At 52.0% G+C, this 24,785-nt stretch overlaps 1 protein-coding gene across 1 annotated transcript in view; it reads left to right on the forward strand.

Annotated features, from left to right (window-relative positions):
* The first annotated feature begins 2,283 nt into the window (after positions 1–2,283).
* SH3RF2 (SH3 domain containing ring finger 2) overlaps positions 2,284–24,785 on the forward strand; it is a 28,036-nt gene continuing 5,534 nt past the window's right edge. Inside the window, exons 1-4 of the mRNA XM_008495501.2 lie at positions 2,284–2,655; positions 15,400–15,669; positions 18,685–19,008; positions 24,191–24,285. Coding sequence (XP_008493723.2) covers positions 2,284–2,655; positions 15,400–15,669; positions 18,685–19,008; positions 24,191–24,285 — 1,061 coding nt within the window. The remainder of the gene's footprint in view (positions 2,656–15,399; positions 15,670–18,684; positions 19,009–24,190; positions 24,286–24,785) is intronic.

A 24,785-nucleotide genomic window follows, 5' to 3' on the forward strand; every position in this document is an offset into this window, starting at 1 on the left:
AGAGTTCCAGTCCCACCCATTGCTTTCCGTGCACAACTGGAGCAGAAAGGCCCCTAAAGTTCAGGAAAAATTGAAGGAATCCTCACAAACCAGAGCTGGCCAGAGATGAGCATTACCTGGGGTGCAGAGAACCAGCTGGTCAGCTTCATGGCCACCACGTGTCCCCAGCAAGATCATTCATAATTCTGTTTCCTTTCTAATCAGATGAAAATACATGAGTGTTAATCACAGAGCACAAATACAGAGGAATATGTGAAAAAGAAAAAACAGTCTTCAAAACCCTCGTTTGCAAGATAGTTTATGTGATGCATTGCATTTAAAAACGTCAGTAGATGAGATGATGTTATTTACAGCCTCATTCATTAAAAAGTGCACTCACTCAGCCAAGCACAAATCAGCATATGACAGACTACAAAGAAATACCAAACTAAAAGGAAACCTGAGATGAAACGGAGTGAGGTCATTGGTTTCTTGCATTATCCTGAAGATATTTGTCAACATTTTAATTTAGCCAAGTGGCCACCATTAAAAACAAAAAACAAACACACAAAAAAAGAAATTATTTCGGCAAAATCATGTTCTGGGGAAGAACCTTTGTAAAAACAGGTTAACCATTTCTGTGCGAGTCTTTCTGAGAAAAGGGAAGGGATGGATGTGCCATTTGCAGTCTTCTCCTCCAATATTTGTAGTACTTGTAGGTTGTAAACACATGCCTGAGATATGGCGGGGGTTGTAAGGAAAAGTCTTGGATCCTCACCCCATCTCCTGCTCTCTCGTTAGGCAATCCATCAGAATGTTCAAGCAAGGCAGAGCTGAGATAGGAATTCGGGTGATAAAGTGCAGGCACATCACAGACACCGTGAAATGCCCTCTGGCCTGGCCAGTGCCTCCCTGGGGTGAGAAGGTGTCCGACCCCACACTGCTGCTCTTGGGATCAGGTCTCTGGGCAGCACTCAGGGACATGTCCCACATGGGCTGGATGTGTTCATTGTGGCCATCCCACCCATCACAGAGCCCCTCTCCCACCATCCAGGACCTGCTAGGGCCCATGGTGACAGCAGTGACAGCTGCACAGGGGCACCAGCCCTGGCTCTGCTAAAAACACTGAGTTTGGGGGTTGTCCATCTCATCCCTTGGAGTGGAGAGAGGATCCATAGGAATGGGGAATCCATAGGAATGGGTGGCTGGAATGGAAGCTCCCTGCTTCCAGCATGGGGCACTGAAAGCCTGGCAAATGCTGATGCCCCCATGACGGCTCCAGCCCCAGCTCCAGCTCCAGCCCTGTTTCCAGTTCCATCTACATCTCCAGCTCCAGTTCCAGCCCCAGCCCCAGGTCCCCTCCAGCAGTGGGTACAGGACACCCATCAGCTCTGCAGGGCCACAAGCCCGGGCTTGAATCCCGAGGTGGTGTGAGCTTCAGTCCCACCAGCGTGCAGAGCAGGAGCTGAACGGGTTGAGTGACTTCGGGCTGTGGGAGGAATAATCATCTTGGGGTTGCTTCAGAGAGAGCTGAGGCAGCCAAACCGGGCGAGGATGGCACCACACGGAGCCTCGCTGCCAGGTACCTCCGGAGAGAGCTCCTGTTTGAAGGACTTTTTATAGAACTGCTGTCAAAACGGGTACAGAGTGAGCTTAATTGGGACCCACCTGAAAAACGAGGCAGGGTGTAGGTGTGCAGGGATCTGCAGAGCCAGAGGCTGCGTGCCGCAGGAGCCCGGCACGGCCGGGGCCGCTCTGATGTTTATCTGGGACTTTTATCTCCTGAGCCGGTAAATTTTTCCTTGTCGGGTCAGTCGGGGTCTGCAGGGAGCAGGAGGGAGAAGAAGGGGGCTGCGCACCCCGGTGCTGCTTCACACCCAGCCCTGCCCGGGGGGCGAGAGGACACGGGGGATGGGGGGAACCCGGGTGGTCCCCTCCGAGCTACGGGATCTGTCACCCGTGGAGGTGACAGGACCCAGGGCTGCTGCCTCTGGCGTCGGCCCGGGCGCCGTCCCCGGGCTGGGACTGAGTCACAGTGACTCACTCCGAACTGGGATGCGAGCGCAAAGTGTACGTTGGCAAATGGGCTGCTGAGGCACCGCTTTGCAATGTAGGTGGGATGTATTACACACTCCAGCAGTCAAGTTCTGCTCTTTTTCTCCTTCCCTCCCTCTCTCCTCCCTCTCCCTCGGTGCAGGATAGCTGGCTGAGCCCAGGGTTCCGCTGCGGTTCTGTCGGGCTCGGGACGCTCCGGTGGATGTGCTGTGTGGATGGCTCTGGGGCTGACACAGCCCGGCGCTGAGGATGGAAGATCTGGCTCTCCTTGACCTGTTGGAGTGTCCTGTGTGCTTTGAAAAGCTCGATGCCACAGCGAAGGTGCTGCCTTGCCAGCACACTTTCTGCAAGCCCTGCCTGCAGAGGATCCTGAAATCCCAGAAGGAGCTCAGGTGCCCCGAGTGCAGGACCCTGGTCCTCTGCAGCATCGAACAGCTGCCCTCCAACCTGCTCCTCATCCGCCTCCTGGATGGGGTCCGCTGTGGACAAAACGCTACCAGGTTCGGCTCCATCCAGAGGTCGGGGGTCCTGTCCTCCCCTGCCTCCCTCCGGAGAGTCCCCAGGGGGCTGCAGCTCCATCAGCACCGGCTGGCAACAAATCCCAGGATCCACATGGAAGGGGTAAGGGGAGCCCACGTTCTTTACTCGTACCTGTCAGCATAGAAAGCTTTCTTCTTGTGTGCCAAGAGCTATGAAACTTTCCTGTTAGCAGTATTGCAGAGGTGTTTGGAGGAAGAGAGATGGTTTTGTTTGCAAATCTCTCTGCTGTTTCCTTGTGGCATTTGACTATTGCGAGCTCATCACAACAGTAATTGCACCGACCCCCAGGCTGAGACAAACCCAGATCACCCTTCTGGTGACAAAAACTTCACAGCAGATGTTTTCCCCAGGAGTTTTCAGGTGCTTCCTGAGTTTGGGGGCGAGGGGGGCATTTCAGGCACTTCAGCTTGCAGGCTGTATGCTGATTCCTGACTGATGGCAATTAAATCAGGAATTGCAAAGCTGTAACTGTTAGAGGTGGAGAAATCAGCTTCCCCAGCCACTGAAAAGGGAGGAGAGAGCAGTGATGCTTATGTTGCTGGCAAAATACTTTGAGGGTCACTAACAAAAAATGTCAAACTCAATGACTAACTTTATCCGGGGATTATTTACCAGACTGATTTTAAGATTCTAAGTTGTTTCTATTGCTTTCTTTAACAGTACAAAAGTTTTTTTTTTAATAACAAGGACATGATATTAGGACCTGTAAAATGGCTGAATTTGGGGCTGATGGGTGGCTTCACCTTCCTGCATTATATCCCTGGATTTCCATTTCCCCCACCAGATCTGTCCTCCTGTCTACTGTCTCTACAAACCTTTTCCTAACATCCAAAGCTTTTCCCAAGTGGTTGCTCAATCTCAGGGCATTGCAGAGCTGCAGACTTCCAGGCAGACACGGGTCAGGTTTTCTCACCTACAGAGCTCAGGCCCGGCTGGGGAGGATCCTGTGGGCGCCAGAGGGTGTGTGCAGCCCAGGGAATCTCTGTGGTGTTGATAAATCAGCTTGGAAGGGTCACATCCTGCAGCCTGGCAGGAGGGACAGACCCTGCACCCTCACAGTGTCTGGGCCCTTGGGAGTTTCTCTTCTTTCTCACCCATTTCACCCATTTCACTCGGGACAGGTAGGAAGTTGTTGCTGATCCTGTATAATGGTGACATCCACCTCCCCACAGCCCCCCAAAGCATTTTCAGACCAAGCTCCTGGTGGAGTGAGGTGGTGAGTGCTGGGAGAGAGGGCTGTGGCTGCACCAGCTCCGGAGGTGGCCCTCTCAATTTCTACACCTCTCTGGAGAAGGGAATATAAAAGCACATTACACTGAAATGCTCTTAGACCTAATTAGTTAATTAATTATAAAACACTCTGGAATCCTCGGCTGCAAGGTGAAGACTGCAGTGTGTTAGTCAGGTGTTGGTTTTGGTGGTTTTAAAGACATGCAGAGAGGAGCAGAGGTGACTTGAGGTGCTCCAGTGGGGTATTTCTGGATGCAGACCCTCCCCTGAGCCAGCACCAGCAGCCTCACCCAGGGGCTGCTTGGGAGTGCAGAGACAAGGCAGGGCTGGGGGTGCCTTGGCACCTCCCTGCACCAGGGGCTGCTTGAGTCTCAGGGTACTCACCTGAAGAAACCTGGCTGAGCAAGAAGGTTCAAATGGTTGGACCCACAGAGCAGCTGGTTCTGTTGGGCATCCCAGTGAGCACAGCCCTGCTCCACCAGAGGCAACCCCGCTGCAGTCACCTCTCAAACCCAGTTCTCATTTGCAACTCCAGTGGAAGGTCGTGTGCTCTCCAAACTGCCCCAATCTGCACAGACTGCTAATTACCACTAATACCCTACACCACTTCACCCTACAAAGCAAATAAAATTAACGCATGCCACGCTGCACTGCAGCCAGATGCTCCGTCAAAAGCAGGATTCAGGATGTGTTTTGTTTTTACCAAAGAAGCTGTTCTAAAAATAAACTTCCTTCACTCCGTGGAGCAGAGAAAATCACAAGTTTGATCAAGGTTTCTCTTCTCAGCAGAGCTGTTTCCTTGCCAAGCTTTTTGTTCTTCATCCTCATGAGCATCCTTGAAGACCAAAAAGTAAAACAAATCCCTTCATCACTGAGCAAGCCAAGAACTCCTGTCATTCCAAGAGGGAAGTGCAAGCAGGCCCCAGCAGAGCTGTGGAATTAGCAGCAATCCAATGCTCAGTTTGCAGTTCACAGAGCCAGTCCTTAAAAACAGAAAGAAAAAACAACAACAACAACAAAAAACAAAACAGAGAATGTTCTAGTTACAGCCTGTCCCATGCTATTTCTTATTTAGCAGCATTTAAATACCTTTTGACTCCACTTTCTGCGTGGTGCCATGGGGCAGGCACCTCCTGGGTCTGTGCAGATGGGCACGTAGGTACCCAGGGCCCCTCAGGGCTGGTGCTGAGGCACTGGCACTGCCCCGTGGCTGCTCCCGGGACGTCTGCCCGGGTTTTAAGTTCTTTAACATCTACACAGAGAGGACAAGACTTTGGATTTTCAGCATCTCCACATAATAAACTGTCTGGAATTCAAGAATAAAAGGATTTGCTAGGAGGTGAATGCGTAAATAATCCGTGCTGAAGCCTTTGAACTCGCAGGAACCGCCCCTGGCATGTGCCAGATGTGGTTATGTCTTGTGCTGAAGCATCCTTCTTATCTGGCTTCAGCCCCAGCATAAGCTGGAGGTGGCTGTGCCTCTGGTGAGAGCAGGGACAGCTCCTGTGTGCTGGGGTACACACACAGCACCCAAAATTCTCCGGGGAGCAGCAGACCTGAACTGTGCCCCAAGCACGGCAAAAATCCACCCAGGACACTAAGGAGCTGCCTGGCTGATGAACTTTGTCATCCAACAGATCCAGGGCAGTGAGCCAGGGGAGAAAAGTCCCGAGTGTGGCAGCTTGCTTTTGGAAAACACGGACCACACAAACTGAAGTGTGACTGTGGCTATTTTCTGTGTGCTTTAACACCCCCCCTCCAGCATTTCACGGGAGATAGACAGATAACACCTCGATTGGGATAAAAATACCCTGCACTCCAACGTCCCCACCTTCACATGGATGCCTATATTTAGTGCCCGTGGCTTGGTATTCTCTTCTCCTCCAGAAACATCTCCAGCTCCTTTCTGGATTTGGCAGACAGGACTCGGGTCTCTGGATCTTTTTGAAGCCTCATCTGAAGCAACTTTCATGTTTGCACCCAGAGGAGGCAAACATGTTTCCTGACCCACCCACTCTTCCCACTCCCCCCCAAAAAACCCCAACAGTTCCTGTGAGGTCACAGTCCTGACCTCATAGCACAGATGATGTCACCCTGGGCTGGACAAGAGATAAACAGACTTTACAAACCCAGGGGCTCTGCCTCATCCCTTTCCACCAGAGAGGGGAAAACAGTGGAAAAAGCCAGTGAAACAGTGGGCTTTCCAACCCCTCACCCAGCAGCTGCTGTGGGGGGTGGCTGCTGGTGCCAGGGAGCCCCTCAGCTGGAAACTGAGCTGCTTTCTTTGGCTAAAATTTGTGTGGCTTTAGAGCCCTCTGGGACAAAGGGCTCATCTCACCTCTCCTTCACAGCCACATCCCATTGGGGTTTGTCTTACCCTAAAAAAACTGCTGAGTGTGACCCAAGGGGCTGCTGTGGCAGTGCTGGCTCTGCATCTCCAGCAGGACAGCGTTGGGTGCCTTTTTTCTCCTTTGCTTGTCGTTTTAGCTCTTTTATCTACTGCAAAGAGAGAGTGAAGTCATCTGGGAGATTGCCTGAAAATACACACCCCAAAATCTGTGTGTGCAAGGACAGCAGATCTCCCTGGATCTTCCTCATGGCTGCAGCAAGAGGAAGCTTTGCAGTGAGCAGTGCTGCAGCCATGAGGAAGATTCAGGGAGAATCCCTCCCATCGGGCTGAGCCACAGGGTCAGGGCATCACGGTTACACCAGGTAACCCACAGCAGGCTTAAAAATAAAATACTGTTTGGATGGGATGAAGGATGCAACACCCCATACTCAAGCCAGGACAGGCTTTGTAGAGGGCTGGGTGGTACCTGATCATCCCACAGCTCCTTGGGTCTGCCTCAGCTCCCAGCAAACTCCTTCCCATGCTTCCCATGGGTGAGCAATCCTGCTCCTGGCACAGCAGTTCCCACTGACCCCATCCTCATTGCCTGGAAAACAGAGACCCTTTGGTGCAGAGCAGCTCCCTGCTGTCCCCTGTCCCCAGCAACTCCCCCAGCCCCACAGCACTGCCCAAAGCTCTGCTGCTGCTCTGGGAGAGGCTGGTGGGGCAGAGGAAAGCCAAAGGACCTCCAGAGCCAGCACCAGGAGCCAGTTTCCCTGGTTTGACAAAATAAGGTACCACGCTGCAAACACATAAAAGTGTTTTAATTTGTTACCAAGGCAATGAGTCAGGCTCAGATGGCAAGTCAGGAATAGAACTGCAGGGTTTCTCAGCCTCTGTGCTCACCTGCAAAGTATCGTGGTCAGTGAGGAGGCTGAAAGTCTGGGAGTCCTCCTCTTCTCACAGCTTCCCTGCTGCTGGCTGGCCACCATCCTCAGCTCCATGAAGTTGGTTACTGGGCTGAGTTTGTGGTTCTCCCCTCCAGAGGAACCTTCACCTGCAGCTTTGCTGCTGTGCCCAGGTTGGAGCTAAAAAACATCCTGAGAGAGGTGAGGCTGGAACTTGGCAGGGAGAAGACCCATTCACTGCTGCTGTCTAAATCTTGCCTTGCTCTCCTTTACTTCTCTTTTTGCCCTTCTCACAAGGAAAACTTCTGTGCTTGCTGGACTTGGTTCTGCTGCTCTGAATTCTCAGGCACTCAAACTCCATTTGGAACCAGGACTCCACTCTGCACACAAATAAAGAACCATCTCCTTTTTCTGAAGAAGTTTTAAGTGGGTGTTTGAGTTTTCCCAGGCGTGGGGAACCTCCATTTTGTTTTGATGCCAGGACAGGGGACACCATTTAGGAGGCATGACACAAAAACTGGGTTATTGGGCAATCAGAAGGCACAGGGCAGCTTTGAACAGCAGCAGGGAAGCAGCACAGACACCTCCAGCAGGCCTGGTGTCCCCAGGGCGACAGCACCATCCCCCCCTGCCACCACCATGGTCCTTCATCCCCCTCTTGCCACTATCCATGGCCCTTCATCCCCCTTTTCCCACCATCCATGGCCCTTCATCCCCTTTTTTTCCACCATCCATGGTCCTTCATCCTTCTCTTTCCACCACCATGGACCTTCATCCCCCTCTTTCCACCATCCATGGCCCTTCATCCCCCTCTTGCCACCGCCATCACCATCCTGGTTTGCCAAGCACACATTGCCCAGACCCATTGTGTCTGGTGATGGGCATCCTGGACACACTGCTCCAGTTAGCACCCATCCATCAGGAGAGGTCTTGGGAGCAGCAGGAGGAGGGAGCAGGATGGAGGTTTCCTCCCTGCAGCCAGAGGTGAGGAGCGTGGTGCTGAGGCAGAGCATCATGACTGGGCACGCTGAGGGCTGACACACTTTGTTTGCTCTGCGGCTTAAAACCATGACACACAACTTAACCACGGCCTGAGATTGCTGACTGCAGCAGAGACAAAAACATCTGATAGCAGCAACCAGGAGTGCAAGAGGGCTGAGAAGGTTTCGTGCAGACACCACAGCCGGGGCTCGCTGGTCCCCGGTATCACTCACCCTGCTCTGCCCCCTGCCAGCACCGGCAGCATCCCGGGGTTCTCTGCAGTTGTTTTCCATTTCACCTCTGCATTACAGCACTGGAGTGGTGACAGAAGAGTTCACAAGCAACGTGAGCCTCGATGAGGGCACACACAGGGGTGTCAGTGAGGGGATGGGACAAGTGCCCAGCTCAGATTCACAGATGCAGCAGCACAGAAACAAATCCCAGCATCTCAGAACCACAGAAATGGATCCCAACATCTCAGGAGCACAGAAATGGACCCCAGCACCTCAGGACCAGACTCCCATAGCTGCTCCTGCAGACTCCATCAGGTGCTTTTCATCTCTCCCATCTGCAAATCACACCCACTTGCACCTGTAACTTAAGATGATGGTTTCCACACCCAGCTAAATCCGTATGTTTTAAATCCCCAGCTTCCCCCTGCAGGCCTGCTGGCTCCTGGTGCAGGGCAGCCACCAGCTTCAGCCAGCTCCAGAGCTGCCTCGTGTCCCAGGGAGCCCCAGAGGGAATGGGGCAGACGTGGTGAGATCCAGGGTGCCTGAGCAGGACGGGACTGACCTTGTTCTCTCTAGTGCACAGGCTGCTTGTGCTTGGAAGATGAGAGCAATCCTCCTCAGGGGAGAAATAATGCAGAAACACCCAACTGTCTGAATCCTCAAAATATAATTATATGAAAAGATTGAAATGACAAGTTCACTTTTGATGGTTTTGTTCTCTATGACAAGGCTGAAGTTATCTCCTCTGCCGAAAAGCCGAAAAACAGAATTGTAATGGCAATTAATTTACATTCAAATAGCTCTTTTCATCCAACTGGATCCTAAAGAGCCCTGAAACTTCACTAGCTGAGCACGCAAAGGAGAAGATGCAGGGCTCCTTCATCCCATGGTTCATCCCATTGGAATGCCAGCAGTCTGGGGTGGGATGCTGAAGGCAGAAAGTCAGTAATCCGAGTGGACAGCAGTTGTCATCGATTATCTCTCCCTATAAAAAGAGGCAGCACAGCCTTGGCATCAGTAGGTGGATAATAATCAGTTCTCCATCCCCGTGTGTAAATCACTGCTCCTCAGGAGCAGAGCCTGGGCTGAGCACTCAGATCTGCCCTGGGGCTGCTGCCTGCCTCTGGGACAGTCACTGACACTGCCCCTGGTGCTGTCCCCATGGGAAAGCAGGGACAGGATCTCCACCCTTCATCTGCACGGATCATCTCTGTGCATCTCCCACTCTCCAGGGCAGGAATCTGCTCTGCTCCTACAGCAGCATCCTCCGGGAACACAAAGCATCCCTGGGAGCCAGGACCACTGCTCTCTGGCCCTCAGCACCCTGCCCAGCTGCACGGTGCTCAGGACACAAGCTCTCCATTCCCTCCAGGCATGGGATAGTCTGAGTACTTCCAGGTTTTGCAGGACAGCCCTGGGGGTCCCTGCCTTGTGGATGTGCAGAGATGGAGAGGTCACCCACAGGGCAAAGATGTTTCTCCAGCTGTCCTGGTGCTCCTGTAGTGCTCACGTGTGGATCTTGGGCAATGAAATGTGTCCTCACCTACTGCATGCCAACTCTTCACACCATGAAGTTCTTCAAAGGAAAGGAGATGGGGCTGATAGGGAGATCTTCCTCCATCCTTTGGTACTGACCTTTTCCAGCAGCAGCTTTCTGGGCGGGAGGTTCTTTTGATCACCTTGGTATAGTTTAATATTTAGGCTTCCCAGGTGTAGGGCCTGCGTGACAGAGTTGGAGGCTTGGAGGATCCAATTTAACACGTTTCCCTGAGGAGCAGGTCCTGGCAAATCCTGGCTCCATGCAGCACACCTGTGTGCCATTCATTCCCCTCTGACTGACACCAGCCCTGCTCCAAAAACCTACAAAATAAAGAAAATTATAAAAAAAAACCAGCACTTGCAAACTGAACCCACAGTACCTGCTGGGAGAAGAATTAAGCTGGAAGACATTCAGGACTGGATTTCTTCCTGGCACTGTCCTAGAAATAAATTGTTCCTCCCGGGGAGGCTGTTAGGTGTTACAGAAATCATGTATCTACAGGACCATTGCTGCGTCTGCACAGCACCAACACTGAGTTTTTCCACACCAACACTGCAGTGCTGGGAGGGGAAGGTCCAAATGGACCCTGCAGCCCATGCACTGACCTGACCACATCTCCCCAGCACCAGCTCCATCCCCTGGGACTTCCCAGGTGACAAACAGTGCCTGGCTTCTCCCAGCTCCCCTGCAGGGTCCTGGGGCCCTCAGCAGGATTCCCCTGCCCGTGATGCTGCTCTGGTTGGGGGGGTTTGGGGCTCCCCAGGCCTGAGATGGTTCTGCTGCACCAGGTCCTGGGGGGTGTTGGACCCCACCCTGCACGTGGGGTGACACCCGTGGCACCCAAATCGGGATCAGGAATTCCCTGGGTATTCATTCACTGGCTGCCTGCCTTCCAGGGACCAGGAGCTGCTCCAGGGCATTCCCTGGAGCATGGAAATCAGAGCTGGGAAACCACCCCAGGGGCTGGTCCAAACCCGTCTGAGCCCATTCCTGATGGCTCTGTCCCAACCCAGGGCTTGGGGACAACTCTGGCACTGCAGTGGCCCAGGGACAGGGATGTGCCCAGGGACAGGGATGTGCCCAGGGTTCACCCTGCCAAACCCCAGGAGGAAGATCTCCTGGAGAACAGCAAGAAGCTGTGCTAAGGACTGAGCTGCTCCTCATCTCATGTGCATCCCCAGAGCCCTGGACACTGCCCCAGCAGAAATCTCTCCTCTCCACTGCCCTCCCTGCTTTCCTCACAGCTGGTCATGCCACCCAGCCCAGCAGCCTCACACACTGCTTCTTTTGCTTCTCTCTTCTTTTTTGCTTTTTTTTTTTTTCCCCCTAAAACACGAGTGCTATGAGTGTGTGCTCTTACATTAATCCACTGCCAATAACAAGGAAGTTACAACTAGCTCGTTTGAGATAATTATAGTGCACATTTCTCCCAGCTATGAAGAGATGCTTTGAATTGCTTCCTCACACACACACACACACACACACACACACACACATATTTTTAATTTGCTTCTTTGTTTTGTGCAGAGGGAGACTCAGATGTATTGGATGGCTGCCCTAGCACAGCTGATGTCAAAAATAGGGTTTTTTAAAATAAAAATATCTTTTCTCCCCTATTGGGCTCATCTACTCTAAGTGTGGGGAGGAGCATCGTGGTGCATCTGCCATGACCATCCCTGCTGCTGGAGTGGTCAAGCAGAAAAACCCATCTCACCCAGGGAGTGCACGTGGCATTGCAGTGATGTGAGAGGGAGGTCCTGGTTCCACATCCTCCACGTCACTTGCTGAGTGTTCCCACCTGGGCTCTCCTGCAGCTCCACGGTCCAGCCCCTCAGAGAGCCCCAAAATTCCTCCTGGGAGGCAGGGTCATGTCCCAGCGTGATGGAGAAGAAAACAGAGGGGACAAAAGCCAAAAAAAATGAGGCTGCACTGAAAAAATGTTAGAACCACCCACAAAACAGAGAGGGAAAGGCAGCATTCAAAGGGAAAAGCCTTCTCCCTTCACCAGGGGGGTTTCTTCTTCATACTTTCTGCCTCTCTGGTACTGGGCAGCAAATACTCCACACAAACCTTCAGCTGAGTTTTTGACAGAGCTTCTCATGGTGTTTTCCCACTTTAAGGACTTCAAGGACACACCAAACCCTGCAGCAAGGGAACCTGACAGTCACTGCAGTATCATTGCTGAGCATTTTGTTGCCACTGCCACCCCACAGGAGTAAAATGCTGCCATGGATTAACAATCAGCAGCTGGACATGCCAGTGGGAGAAAAATCCATCAGCACAGGCCAGGTCCCTCCTCACCCTGGAAAGCTTCTTGTTCTGCAGCCCAGAGCAAGCTACCTCCAGGCACACCTCCTCTTCATCACCAGCTTTAATTAGCACCCCAGTTTCTGCCATTGCAATTAACCTACTTTAAATAAAGAGAACCAGATGCCTTGTAAAGCCTCTAATACCTCCAAGAGCGGACAGAAACCAGCCAAAGCCTGAGAAAGATTTGAGGTAAAGCCCCAGGCTGCTGGTGGTTTAGCAGCAGGAGGAGCTCAGCTGTCCAGGGAGGGTTTCCCTGCCTTCCCCAGCCACAGAGGGATGGTTGGATGCTGCCTGGTTTAGTTGATGGGTTTTTTTGTCTTTCCTGCCTCTTATGAACGTGTTGAAAAACAGGTGACTCCTGCTGCAGACTTCAGCTTGGAGATTTCCTGTGTGAAAGAAAGGCCTGGGAAGCAGGAAAGAGCCCTGCAGAGTGAAAACCACGCTGGCTGCTCTGTGGGGGTAGATGAAGGCACAGTGGTTGTGATGAGTTTCTGGTTATTTGTTCCAGCCTGCCCCACCTGCCTCATCCCAACTCATTTCACAGAATTCCTGATCACCCTTTTTCTTGCTGAAGACAGAACACTCCAGACACTCAGCACCCCATCCCTGGGTCCCTTTTCCCAGTGCATGCATTTAATTTCAGAGTTTCTCTTATTTTTAATACATTTCCATAACTCGTTCTTGATGCCTTTCATGTTTTGCTTTATTTTGCTGTGCAACCATTTTCTCATCATCCCCATCCCTTGGTGCTCCTCCTTTCCAAGCCCAGTTTTAGCAGTTTGCATGAGTCCTGTTTGTTTTCTGGTCCCTCCTAAGGCAATCAAAGGTCTCTCTCTGTGCTCCTTGTCCTGGTTTAACTCCAGGCTGTTACTGAGCCCTGACTCTCCTCACCCTCTGTTCCCACAGTCTGTTTTTCTGCATGAGAAAGTGTGGGTCCAGGCACATGCTCACAGTGAGACTTCCTGAGGTCCTGGCACTGACACAATCCGTATTTTCCTGGTGAGCCTGGGGGACTGAAGGAGAACAAAGCTGTCCTGAGCCTCCCTTTCATCATTTTTCTTCTTTTTCCAGCAATACACTTTCAGTGTCACTAACCCAAGTGCCTGTGTTTACCACTAGCACAAATTAACAGACAAAACGAGTTAATTAGAACTAAACATTAAACTAATTGCTTCCCCTTTGAAATGCTTTGAAGCAAATGCAGAACATAAAGTTTTTCTCCTCTTGGTTCCCCTTTCCTACCAAAAATCAGCTTTTGGAAGCACTGGGAGTTGTTCCCTTCCCAAAACCTAAATAATTTCCGTGGAGAAGTTGATCTTTTTGACACCTCAGGAAACTTAATGTCAAGTTTCTCTCTTCTGCTTTCCAAACATGTCTGATGTGTGTGAGCTCTGCAGAAATCCTGCCAGGAGGAGGAGAAGATCGAGATCTGCAGAGACTGGCACAGCATGAGCTGAAAAACCTCTTGTCCCCAGATGGGACTTAAAATTGGCTGAGGCTCTGGAGATGGGGACCATCCTGCCTCCCCCTTTTCTCAGCATGTGTCCCTTGCAGCTGGGCCACCAGCTGGGAGCCTTTGGGATTTTTGTCTTTCCATTTCAGGTCTCCCTGTGGCTGGAAGCCACGGCTGTGTGAGGACAGGCAGACCTGGAGCAGGGTACAGGCAGTCCTGGGGCAAGGTACAGGCAGTCCTGGGACAGGGTACAGGCAGTCCTGGGGCAAGGTACAGGCAGTCCTGGGGCAAGGTACAGGCAGTCCTGGGACAGGGTACAGGCAGTCCTGGGACAGGGTACAGGCAGTCCCACCCTGCAGAGACTCAGAGCTGATGCTGCCTCTCCTGGGAACATCCAGGAATCCCTCCTTGGGGGTTTCAGGCAGGACCCTTAAGCTGCTTTCCTGCCCCAGATCCTTTGAAGGAGACACTGCCACGTTTTCAAAAGCAAACAGACAGCAGAAAATGAATCTGTTCCTTATTTCCAGATTCCTACCAACTGCAGTGAAGCTCCCACAGCCAGAAACAGCAGATCAGTTAATCAAAAGAGATTAAATAAAAGGAACCACAAGGCAAGGTATTATTGAAGCTGGGACTTTGGTACCATTCAAGGGAAGAGCAGTATCTGCAGCTCTCACGGGTCAGATAATGGTTTGGAATACACAGGGCTGTGTTCACACCAAAAACAATCACTGTTTGCCTCAAGCCAAGAAGAAACCTCTCCCAGAGGTGCAGTGATGCAGCAGGGCCAAGCACTTTGTGTTGGTTGCTTTTTCCAGTTTTTCCAGTGCAGGATGGACGTGCTGGCCTGGGCCAGAGCAGCACCGTTACCTGGCTGAGGCTTCACACACTCACACACACACACTCACACACTCACACACTCACACACACACACACACAAACACACACAAACACGAACACACACACATGGGGACATTTGTTCTTACAACTTATATCTGAGTGCATGCCCAGAGCAGCAGGGAGGGCAGAGAACATTGGGTTTTCTGCTCTGCTCCCCAGAACCACCCCTCTGCTTCTGCTGCCTGGTGCACAGCTCGGGGCTCAACCAGCTCTCTGAGGGATCTCCTGCTCTCTGTATTAAATGGAGTTTCCTTGTAGAGATAAGGGCCAAGTAAAGTGGTTATTTTCAGTGAACTTGGTAGTTTCATTTTGGTAGGAGTCAAGATGGTAAAGTTCTCTCATCTCTTCTGATTTGGGTGTCTCTGCTTATGTTACAGTGCAACAACAAAAGCATTAGGAAGACTCTCTTCCTATAACCCAGATTAAAAACTGAAATAAAATTGCAGTGGCACAGTGTTAGAGCAGGGAGATAACCACAGGAGAGCTGTACCCTGCACTCACCTCCCTCTTGCTGTGTTCTCCCAGACATGCAGAGGTGGCCACTGGAGGTGACAAGGGCTGGACAAGGGCTGTGACCTCCAGCCATCCTGAAACAGAAATATTTGGGTTCATTAAAACAGACATCGTGTCAGAGGAGACTTCACAGCAGGCAGTGAGATCCCATGGGCAGACGAGTTGAAGGCATTAATTGTTTCTTAATATTCTTAAACGAGTTCAGCCTGCTTTTCATCTTGATACAAATTTAGCATGAGTATTTCGGAGCTTGTCTTCATTAGAAAAAGACATCAAGAAAGGATGTGGGTACTTAATCCCAATAAACACATGCCTAAGCCTTGGACCATTACGTTTCTCCCAGTAATTACAGATGCTCAGGGGATATTCTGCCTGCCTTAAGCCTTGCTGTCACGGATGAACTCCAAGGGCTGCTTCTCCCCCTCCAGGTCCCACGAGCCAAGGCCCTCTACACCTACCGAGGGCACAACCCCGGGGAGCTGAGGTTCAACAAGGGGGACACGATCGTGTTGCTGCGGCAGCTGGATGAGAACTGGTACCTGGGGGAGCTCAACGGAACCAGCGGCGTCTTCCCGGCCGGCTCCGTGCAAGTCATCAAACACCTACCCCTGGCCCTGCCCCTGGGCAGAGCTCTCTACAGCTGTGACCTGAGGAGCAGGGACAAGCCCCAGAACAAGGACAACCTGATGTTTCACAAGGTAACAGCACCTTGCAGCAGGCAGGGGCTGCCTGGCAGGGCTTGGGATGCTTTCTGCTTTAGGCTGAGGGGGGTCCTGCTGCTCCACAGGGCAGAATATCCCTTTGGGTATTCTGAAAGGATACCCACTGGCACAGTAAAGGAAAATGCTTCCAGGTCCGGGAGTCCTACAGGGGACACACACCCAGCCTGCTGGAGATGTGCCTCTGCAAGACAAGACCTGAACTTGGGCTGCATCCCCCTTCAGTGCCCAAAGGCTGCAGGGCTGGGGTTCAGGGTTGGAGGACAGAGTCTGAATAACTGGACCTCCCATCAGTGTCAGCTGTCCCTGCAGTGCCAAAACCAGGCAAGGCATGGCAGAGCAGAGCCTGCTGCCCAGGGGCACCACTGTCCTGGCAGAGAAGCCACCTCCTTCTCCATCCAGCTGGCAGCGTGGGTGCCACGCTGATGCTCCCCCTGTTCCCATGGGTGGGAAGGGGAGGCAGAAGAGGGTGGCTGTGGTACAGCCCAGGTGTCCCCAAGGGTCAGACCTGGATGTGGGGTGGCTGGCCAAGGACAAGAGGAATCCAACAGCCAAGAGCCAGCTGTGGTTTCTGACTGCAGGGAGGAAGTAAAAGGGAAACCCCATTTCAGAGCAGAACACATCACTAGCAGCACTCATCATCTGCAAAGTGTGGGCTGGGGCAGCTCCAGGGGCTGGGGCAGCCAATCGTCCCGTGCTCAAGAGTCACTTTCCCCAGCCTTCTGCCACCTGCCTTTGGCTTTTCTCTTCCCCTCTCTCTGCCTTTGTTTCAGGGCTCACTCCTTCTGTGTGTCTGTGCTCATCTCCTCTCCCCCAGGAGGGGAGGCAGCACACACCTAAACCAGAGAGATTCTCCTGCACCCTCCTGTGCTCCAGCCATGGGACAGCATTGGCTGTCACCCTATGGAGTGACAGAGATGGAGCAGATCCCCTTCCAGGAGCCCCAAGGCAGGGCCAGGGTGCTGGGTGCTCCTGGGTCCAAGTCCTCCAGCAGCCCCATCAGGCAGGGACCTCACACAGGGACCCTGGGGCTCAGGAGCTGCATCCACCCGGCACAGCCTGGAGTGGGAGCAGGGAAACCAGCAGCCAGGCAGGGACTTTTTGTGTCCACTCAGACTCCTGGCCACGTCCTGACCCAGCCACGCTCACGCCTTTAAATTAAAAACAATTTTGGGTGTTGTGCTGAGTAAGGGCAGGCACGCTGGGGTTCTGGGGTACCCAGGCAGCAGAAGCTGTCCTGGAGGATGTGCCACAGCACTGGGATGTGTCAGGAGGCTGCTCTGGAACACCGTGGGTGAGTCTGTCACCCACTGCCACCCAGAGACAGCAGGAGAGGCTGGGGACACCGTGCCCTGCCCTTCAGGGTGCCACCAGCACCATCCCAGGCAGGGCTGAGGAGAAGAGACAGGAGACAAAGAGTCAGGAGACAAAGCAGGGACCTTCCCTTCCTGCTGGGGGGGTGAAGCCCCTTCCCCACCATCCCATCTCACCTGCCTTGCTGGAGAGGGGCTCTCAGCTCCCTGGGGCTGCTCACACTGGGCAGCTCTGGAGACCTCTGAGCCCTGACAGTATTTTGATAGCAGTGGTCTAGACATTCATTGTATTTCTGCAGTTTAGCTGGAGATGTGGAGTGTAAATAGCACCAACAAGAATTCCTGGAAATAAAATTAATGCTCGTAATCATCATAATTACAGCAAGCACCTCTTTGTGGCTATTTTATAAAAGGACACAAGTAAAACATCTTATGTGAAGCTCTAATATATTTTGTAAAATGTCCTTTCGTTTAATGAAATCATTTTAGCTTCAGTAATTACTTATTTAAGTCTGGCGTTAGCAGAGTTAGTTAGTTAGGGCCACATAAAGTCACCAAGGAATTAGAAATTAATTATAGAGCAGGCAAAGTTAGGTCTGCTTTGGGAGATGCAAGGCTCTGACACTTAGGCTTGTGCCCCATTTTATCGCATCCCCCAGTGTTTACAGAAGGCAGGAAAACGTTTCCTGTTTAGGCTAAAGTTAATTACATATAGAAATGACAAAATTGCTGGCTTGTAAGCTCAGATACACACACACACATACACTGGTTTTTAAACCTTGCTTTAAGGAGTGAGGAGGAGGGAAATGTGAAAACAATCCCTGCTTTAAAATGATAATGCCTGAGAGACACCTGCACTGCTCCTGGTTCCAGTCATCCCCTTCATCCCAGAGCCAGGCTTCTTGCCTCACACGAGTGGGTGAGAATTTCTAAAGTTTTGCAATTCGTTAATGTCAGCAGTAAATCATGATTAATTCCTTTGGCAGCCATCGTGGTAAAAAACACTGTCACCACATGCCCTTTGCTATTAATACTGTGTGATCAGCAGTTTGCAAGAAATACTGTTTGAACATTGCCCACATGCAAACTCAGGGCCTGGCTCTTCCCTCATTAAACCCAATGGTTTAAAAGCTGGGATTTCTCCAAGGGGAGCAGGATCCAGCCACGGATTTTTGCCCTACAGAGGTGGCTGGGAAAGCCACCAGCAGGGATGCCTTCCCCGAGCCCGTGGGCTGCAGGGCTTGGGTGTCCTGCTGGGAGAGGCACCGAGCGTGTCAGCACGAGTGGGGAAGGGAGACGTGCCCCAACATCTGAGCACATAATTCAGAGCTAAATGTCTCATGGCACTGCCCCAGAGCCAGCCAGCTCCCTCTGCACCTCTGCACGCCCAGGGCCCTGACAAGAAACAAAACTTCCTGTAAAGCACCCGGCCTCAGCACAGGGTTGTCCAGAGGCTTCCCAGAGCGATTTTAATCCTGCTGTCAGCTTTGCATCAGTGACTTTACACCCAGGATTTGTCACTGCAGGCACCTCGGGGGGATGGCTGAGCCCTGAGTTTTTAAAACATCATCTGAAATCTGCCTGCAGCTCTGCTGCTGGATAGGAGAGAGGCAGAGGGGAAAGCTGCGGGGCAGGGACACCCCCTGAGATGTGGCATCCTGTCTCCCTTTGCCTCTTCCAGACCAACACCACGGCACGGCAGCTCCTCCAGACCAGCAAGAGCCACTGGTCCCCCCAGTTCAAGTCGGGGTCCCTGCGGACGGCGTCCCCCAAAGCCAAGGGCGCGGATCCGCCGGCATTCCCCAAGGTTCCCGACTCCAGGAGGAAGAGCCCGAGGCAGTTCTCCATCACCACTGCCCTCAACACCCTCAACAGGATGGTTCATGCACCCACAGAGAGGCAGGCACTGGAGATCAGCTCCCCCGTGCTCATCAGCTCCAGCAACCCCACTGTCAACACCCAGAGCAGCGAGAAAGCAGAGCTTCCCTATGGCACCCCTATCCAGGTAGGAAAGGGGGTGGGGATGCTGTAGGAACATACAAACCCCGAGTAGAAACACCCCAGGCACAGACAGATGTTCAAAAAGCTGAGGCACAAACACAGAAAGACACAGCAGCCATGCTAGCAGTGCCAATAAGATGCATCAACCCACCCCAGAGATGGGTTCCCCTCCTCCTGCGCTGGAAAGTCCTGATCCAGGCACCTAAAGGGGTTCACAGAGAGATGATCTAATTTATCAGGGTAAGGAAAGGTGGATAAAGCACATTCCCATCCTGATTTCTGCCCCACTGCAGCCAGCTCCAGGTGTAGAGAAATCAGGTTAACTTGCAGAACAAAACATTGTTTATTTTAGAAAGCTTTGTGGAACAGGAATTCCCCAGGGAGCTCCCTGAGCCTCAGCTGATTCACAGACATGGATCTGTCCGTGTGCCTGAATTCACACCACAAGCAAACACCTGGCTTGCCACAGAACGATGGAGGCCAAAACAGGCAGTGCTCAACATTTGCACGATGACAGCTAAATCCAGCTCCTGGCCACTCACCCGTGTCCCTTTGTCACTGAGCCTGCCCGAGCTCCTCTCCTGTCATTAAGGTGCAGCAGCACCACAGGACCTGCAGCATCAGGCCCTGAATTCTGAGCAAATAAAAGCCCAGTCAGATCAGTGAGGAAGCTGCACTGTGCTGAGACAGTCTGTACTGCCAGAAACTGCTTCAGTGGCCTTTTCATCCCATCCCCATGCTTCAAAGGAAAGTAGAAAACTGTTCGTTTTATTACTGCTATTTCTATTTTCTGGTAAGTCCGAAGCATACACAGAATCCCCAGCACCCCCAGTGCTTATTCTCAATGATCAGCACTGGGCTTAATTGAAAACCTTGATTAAGGCTGAAGTCTCAGTGCAGAGGATGACACACCGTGGCACACGCAGAAGCACAGAGCTCTGTGCCCATGCCCCAGTCCACAAAGCTCTCCCCAAAAAGTAACCTCCCTGCAGGACAGGGAGCTCAGCAAAGCACCAGCTCAGCCCCACTGTAACACCTGCAGGAATCATGAAGAGCCCTCCTGCTTCTTCTGAAGAGGGCTGACAGCCCAGCTGAAAAGCAATCAGGGCTTTTGTCCTCCTGTAAATCAGTGCCCTGCCCACATCCCTCCACGTCCAGATGAATGGGTTCTGCCAGGAGAGGGCAATTACCCGGGTCCTTGTGGCTCTGCAATTTAAACCTGGGACTGCACTGAGAAAAGCTGAATTTGGGGCTGAGATAATAACCACAGACTGACCTCTTGGCCTGTATCCACTCCTTATTTTAGAAGGCAAAAGAGTCTCATTCCTTCTTCACTCTGCCTAAAGATCTCGATACAGAATCCTTGCAGATCATCTGAAATGGGAGAAAAAAGGTTTTGTTTAGATTTATATGGCATTTTTCACATTCAAGGTTGCTGTAACGCTTTATAAAGCAATAAGCCAACCCCTGGTAGTTCTGTGTCTCTGCAATAAAACCCAGCAGGCATTTTGTACTTAGCAATAGCCTGCAAGGAGCCTTGGATGTTAGATCCTGTTTTATGAGAGAGGAAATGAAGCCTTACAATAGAACTATAATTCAATTGAAATGGTATCGTGTCTCACGAACCCCATATAATTTCACAAAAAAATGTCTCAGTGTGAAGTATTGTCAACAGCAGAAGCAATAGAGTCAGCATGTTAACATACTGTTGTAGTAGGGCTGGAATTCCCTTTCTTCTGAACAACAGTTCTGCTCCTGGAGGTCTGCAGGAGGATCTGTGCTGCTGATGGGCCACAGGGGCTGCAGCTTTTCCTTTGTCCATCGCTGGGTTTGGGCTGTGATGATTGAGCTGCAAAGCTGAGATTCTTTTGGAAGCCCAGATAGGCACTGCCAGACCTTATCCCACTGAGTTTGCTCATCCCTTTTCCTTGTATTAAGCAGTGGGCAAGCTGTGGGGGTGAAGTTATTGATAAGGCAGCTCCCATGGTCAGAACAAAGTTGCAGGTTGAGGTGTAATGGGAGAGATGAGAGCTGATCCCAGGGGCTGGTGTGCAGCTTCCATAGGAAGTGTTGAGACTTTGGGAAAACAGCAGAGCATCCCCAAAGGTGTGGTTGCTCCATGGCAATTAATTCTATATACACAACACTACCTGGAAGGGGAAGGTCTGAGTTTCCTGGGTTTGAACTACTTCAGAAGTAACGAGCAGTTGTGTGCCCACTGCCAACCCTGAAAACTCAGTCCCAGAGTAGAAGGATCAAGCTGGGGTCTCCCATTATTAGAAATAGAGTAAAGAAAAGGGTGGGCAAAGGGAATTCCCAGCAAAGGGAATAACCTGGGCATCCCTGATCCTGCCTTCCCTTCCCTTCCTGGTGCCAAGCCAGGCCCAGAACCCAGAACCAGTTCTCAGGGCTTGTGCTGTGCCTGTTGTGCAATCAGCCAGGGTGCTGAGCCCTCTGCTCCTCCCCAGCTCCATCAGAAAGCACCAGCAGCTCCAGGAATCCTTTTCCAGCCACAACTGAGCCCATTCCCTGGGTCTGGGGGTGCTCAGGACAGGAACCATCAGGCTGAGAGCTGCTGCTGCCCTGTGGCTGCTTGGGTCAAGCTGAGCTCTGCCAACTGCTCCATTGGGCTGTGCTGGGCAGAACCGGCCCGGGAGCTGCAGGAGGGAAGGGGAAAAGTCCCTTCCCCAGGAGCCATCTCCCGAGGGCTCTGCCAGGGAAGTGTCTGTGTCAGCAGAGCTGGGAGAGCAGCCAAGGCAGAAACCAGGCTGGTGACAGGAGAGGTGGGGAGATGGAGTAAGAGGGATTTAGGGAGAGGAGGAAATGAAACTCCTGGTGCTTGTGAGGCACTCACAGGAGATCAGCAAAAGTGAATGCTGAAATCACTTATACCTGGCTGGGAAATAGCTCATTCCATTGTTTTCCCTCTCTGTTGAAACTCTCTCTGGTGCAGGCTTGGGAAGGATGGCTGCTTCCATGCAGAGGGGGCACTGAGAGAAATGGAAAACAATAAGTTTTTCATCATAAAGTGATTATTTCAACACAGTTCTATCAGGAAAACCAGCAAAAGGTTGTCATGTTGTTCCAGTGCAGGAAAAAGAAACTCCAAATGCCAGTGTTTCACAGGTTTTGATTATCAAAATTATTAAAACAGAATTACAGTTTCCACTTTTATGAGAGGCTGTTCTGACCCTACCTGGGCCAGAGAATGAGGAACACGGATGGTCTGGAGCTTACCTGCCACTCCAGGCTCAGAAGCCATGGTTTCTGGCTTTTTTTAATTCATTTACTGGAGAGCTCCAGAGCTGGTGAGTCACTTTTTTTTTCCCTTGGTCCTTGCTAAGCCACTGCCCCAGCACCACATTACAGACATGACCACTAGAAATTAGATTTGAAATGAATACAAGATCAAAGCCCTGACAACTTGCATCTGTCCTGCGGCCTCAGCTGCAGAGCAAGGCTGCCAGCCACATCCCAGCCACATCCCAGCCACATCCCAGCCCTCTGCCTTCCCCCTGGCCTGGGGCTCCCCAGGGGTCCTGCAGCCCACCTCTGGCTTGGTCTTTGTCCCAGCTCTGCCTCGCTCTGCGGTGAGTAAAGAAAGCAACCAGAGAGCACAGATCAAAAACCTGCAGCTTAGATTGCTTTGCTCTTGCCAGCTGGAAGGAAGCTGAGCTTTTACGTGACAGGGAAGGGTCTACCACCCCTGGAAAATTCTCTTTTCATAGGAAGACTTTGCGCCCTGATTGCTGCACAAGTTTGCAGCCAGCAAGGCAAAGGTGTCCCTTAAAGCATGCTGCCAGGCATGGCAGGATTGAGCCCAGCTCCTTCCTTTTCTGGTGTGGCAGGAATTTCCTGATCCAATAACCCCCTTCTGACCATGGGGAAGATGCCAAGAGGTGGTCCAGAAGATGTGACCCCAATGGAAGTGAAAAGATTTGGCATTTCCTCTAGCTGATAGCTCTAGTACTGATTTTTTTACCACCTATTCAAGCAGCCAGCTGTGTTACACTAACCCACTCTGCACCAGCAGCCAAGTGAGACGTGTCCAGGTCGTGTGCTTGGCATCTGGGAGCTGCAGAGAGCTCTGGAGGTTGAGGTGCAGAGCTCAGCAGCCTCAGAGGGCTCATCCAGTGGAGTTCTCCATCTGCAGAGCAGAGGAGCAGGGGCTGCTCTGACCTGACCCTGGGCATCTGGAAAAATTGGGTATTCTCTTTCCACTGCATGGCCCTCACCCTTTGAACAAAAACCCCTCAGAGTCCCCTCTGCAGAGATCAGTGCCCTGTGAAAGGGGGACAACTGCTCATGGTGGGACCATGCAGGAGCCCACTGACCACAAAGGACACAGAACCAGACCCAGACCCAGAACAGAACCACCCTGCAGGCAGGTCCTGGGGCTGGGGGCATGGGCAGCTGCTCAGCACCAGGCAGAGGACACTTCCCTCAAAAAAAAAAACCAACCCAAAACAAAGTGGTGGGTGCCACTCTGCAGGAGATGGAGGGACAGGGGAGCAGGAACAGCCCAGGCTGCTGCCCACTGGGATGACAGGGGGGGTCCAAGGAGCTTTCTTCTCAGGTTAGGGGGTGTCAGCAGGGACAGGTCTGTTGGAGGAACACCATGGCCTGGACAGCAGAAACGGGGCTGAGGATCCCCCCTAGAAGGTGAAGAGCCCCTGCAAGAGGACAGGGGGAGCATTGTGGTGCTGTCAGCCCTCGGTTGATGCAGCGATGGTGGGGAAAGGGCCACCCAAAGCAACCCCAACCCCAGCCAGCATGGGTTGCCCTGCCTGTCCCCACGGGCCCGTGGAGCTCCTCAGGACGCCACAGACACAGTAAATAGCTTTAATAATAGTTATTAAAAGATCAGTGGGGCGAGGACTGTGTTATTTAGGGTTTAGACAATGCCAGCACTCCCAGAGCTAAATAACAAGTAAAAGAGCAACGCTCACACAGCTCTCCTCCTGGCAGCAAAGCCTGGGCTGGAAACACTGCCTGCCCAGGATCCTGCTCCTTCCCAAAAAAGGCACCAAACCATCAGTGCTCACCTTGTTGAGAGAAAGGCAAAAAGGGGTGAACAAATCCCGAGCAGAAGGAGGGAGGTGAAGGAGCTCAAGCGGATCCCCCGGGTATGGGAGGAGCAGCAGCTCCAAGTGCAGGGCTCCAATTGTGTTTGTCTCTCCCTGCAGGTCAGTGCATCCCACTACCCCACACCAGGATCCCTGGGGCACTCTGCAGCCATCGTCACTCTCCCCCACCTGCAGCACCACATTTCAGCTTACATGTACGTAAGGAAACTCAGATACCTTGGGGGGGGGGGGGAAGGGGGTCATGTAATCTCCTCTGCCTTCACCTTCAGCCTTACCTGGCCAAGGATGCTCATCAGCTGGGAGGGAAAGGCAGGCCAGAACCCGGCTCCCATTGCTCAGATCCAAAAGCAGATCCAGGTGGGAATGTACCCGGCGGGTCCCAGCAGGGAGGCACAGACACTTGGTTGGTACCACAGCTGAATTGTTCTGCTCCCAGCAGGTGAACCACCCTTGTACCTTGCTGCTCCACTTCAGTATTTACAGAGTTCTGCCTGCTGTCCACAGGACATTTTCAATGTTTGGAGGAGTAACTAGTTTCTGTATGTTTAAGTGCCTCTAGTGATTTATTTTAAGCAAACCAGTGATGGTCATTGGTGTTTTGAATCATCCAATCTTTAAAACTTTCCCAGAGTTAAAATTTGCAGATAATATAGTGAGATGATTTGTTTTCCTCTAGATAAGATTCACCAGCCTG

This window comes from Calypte anna, chromosome 13 (genome assembly GCF_003957555.1).
Source record: "Calypte anna isolate BGI_N300 chromosome 13, bCalAnn1_v1.p, whole genome shotgun sequence".
In the NCBI taxonomy this organism is placed as follows: domain Eukaryota; kingdom Metazoa; phylum Chordata; class Aves; order Apodiformes; family Trochilidae; genus Calypte; species Calypte anna.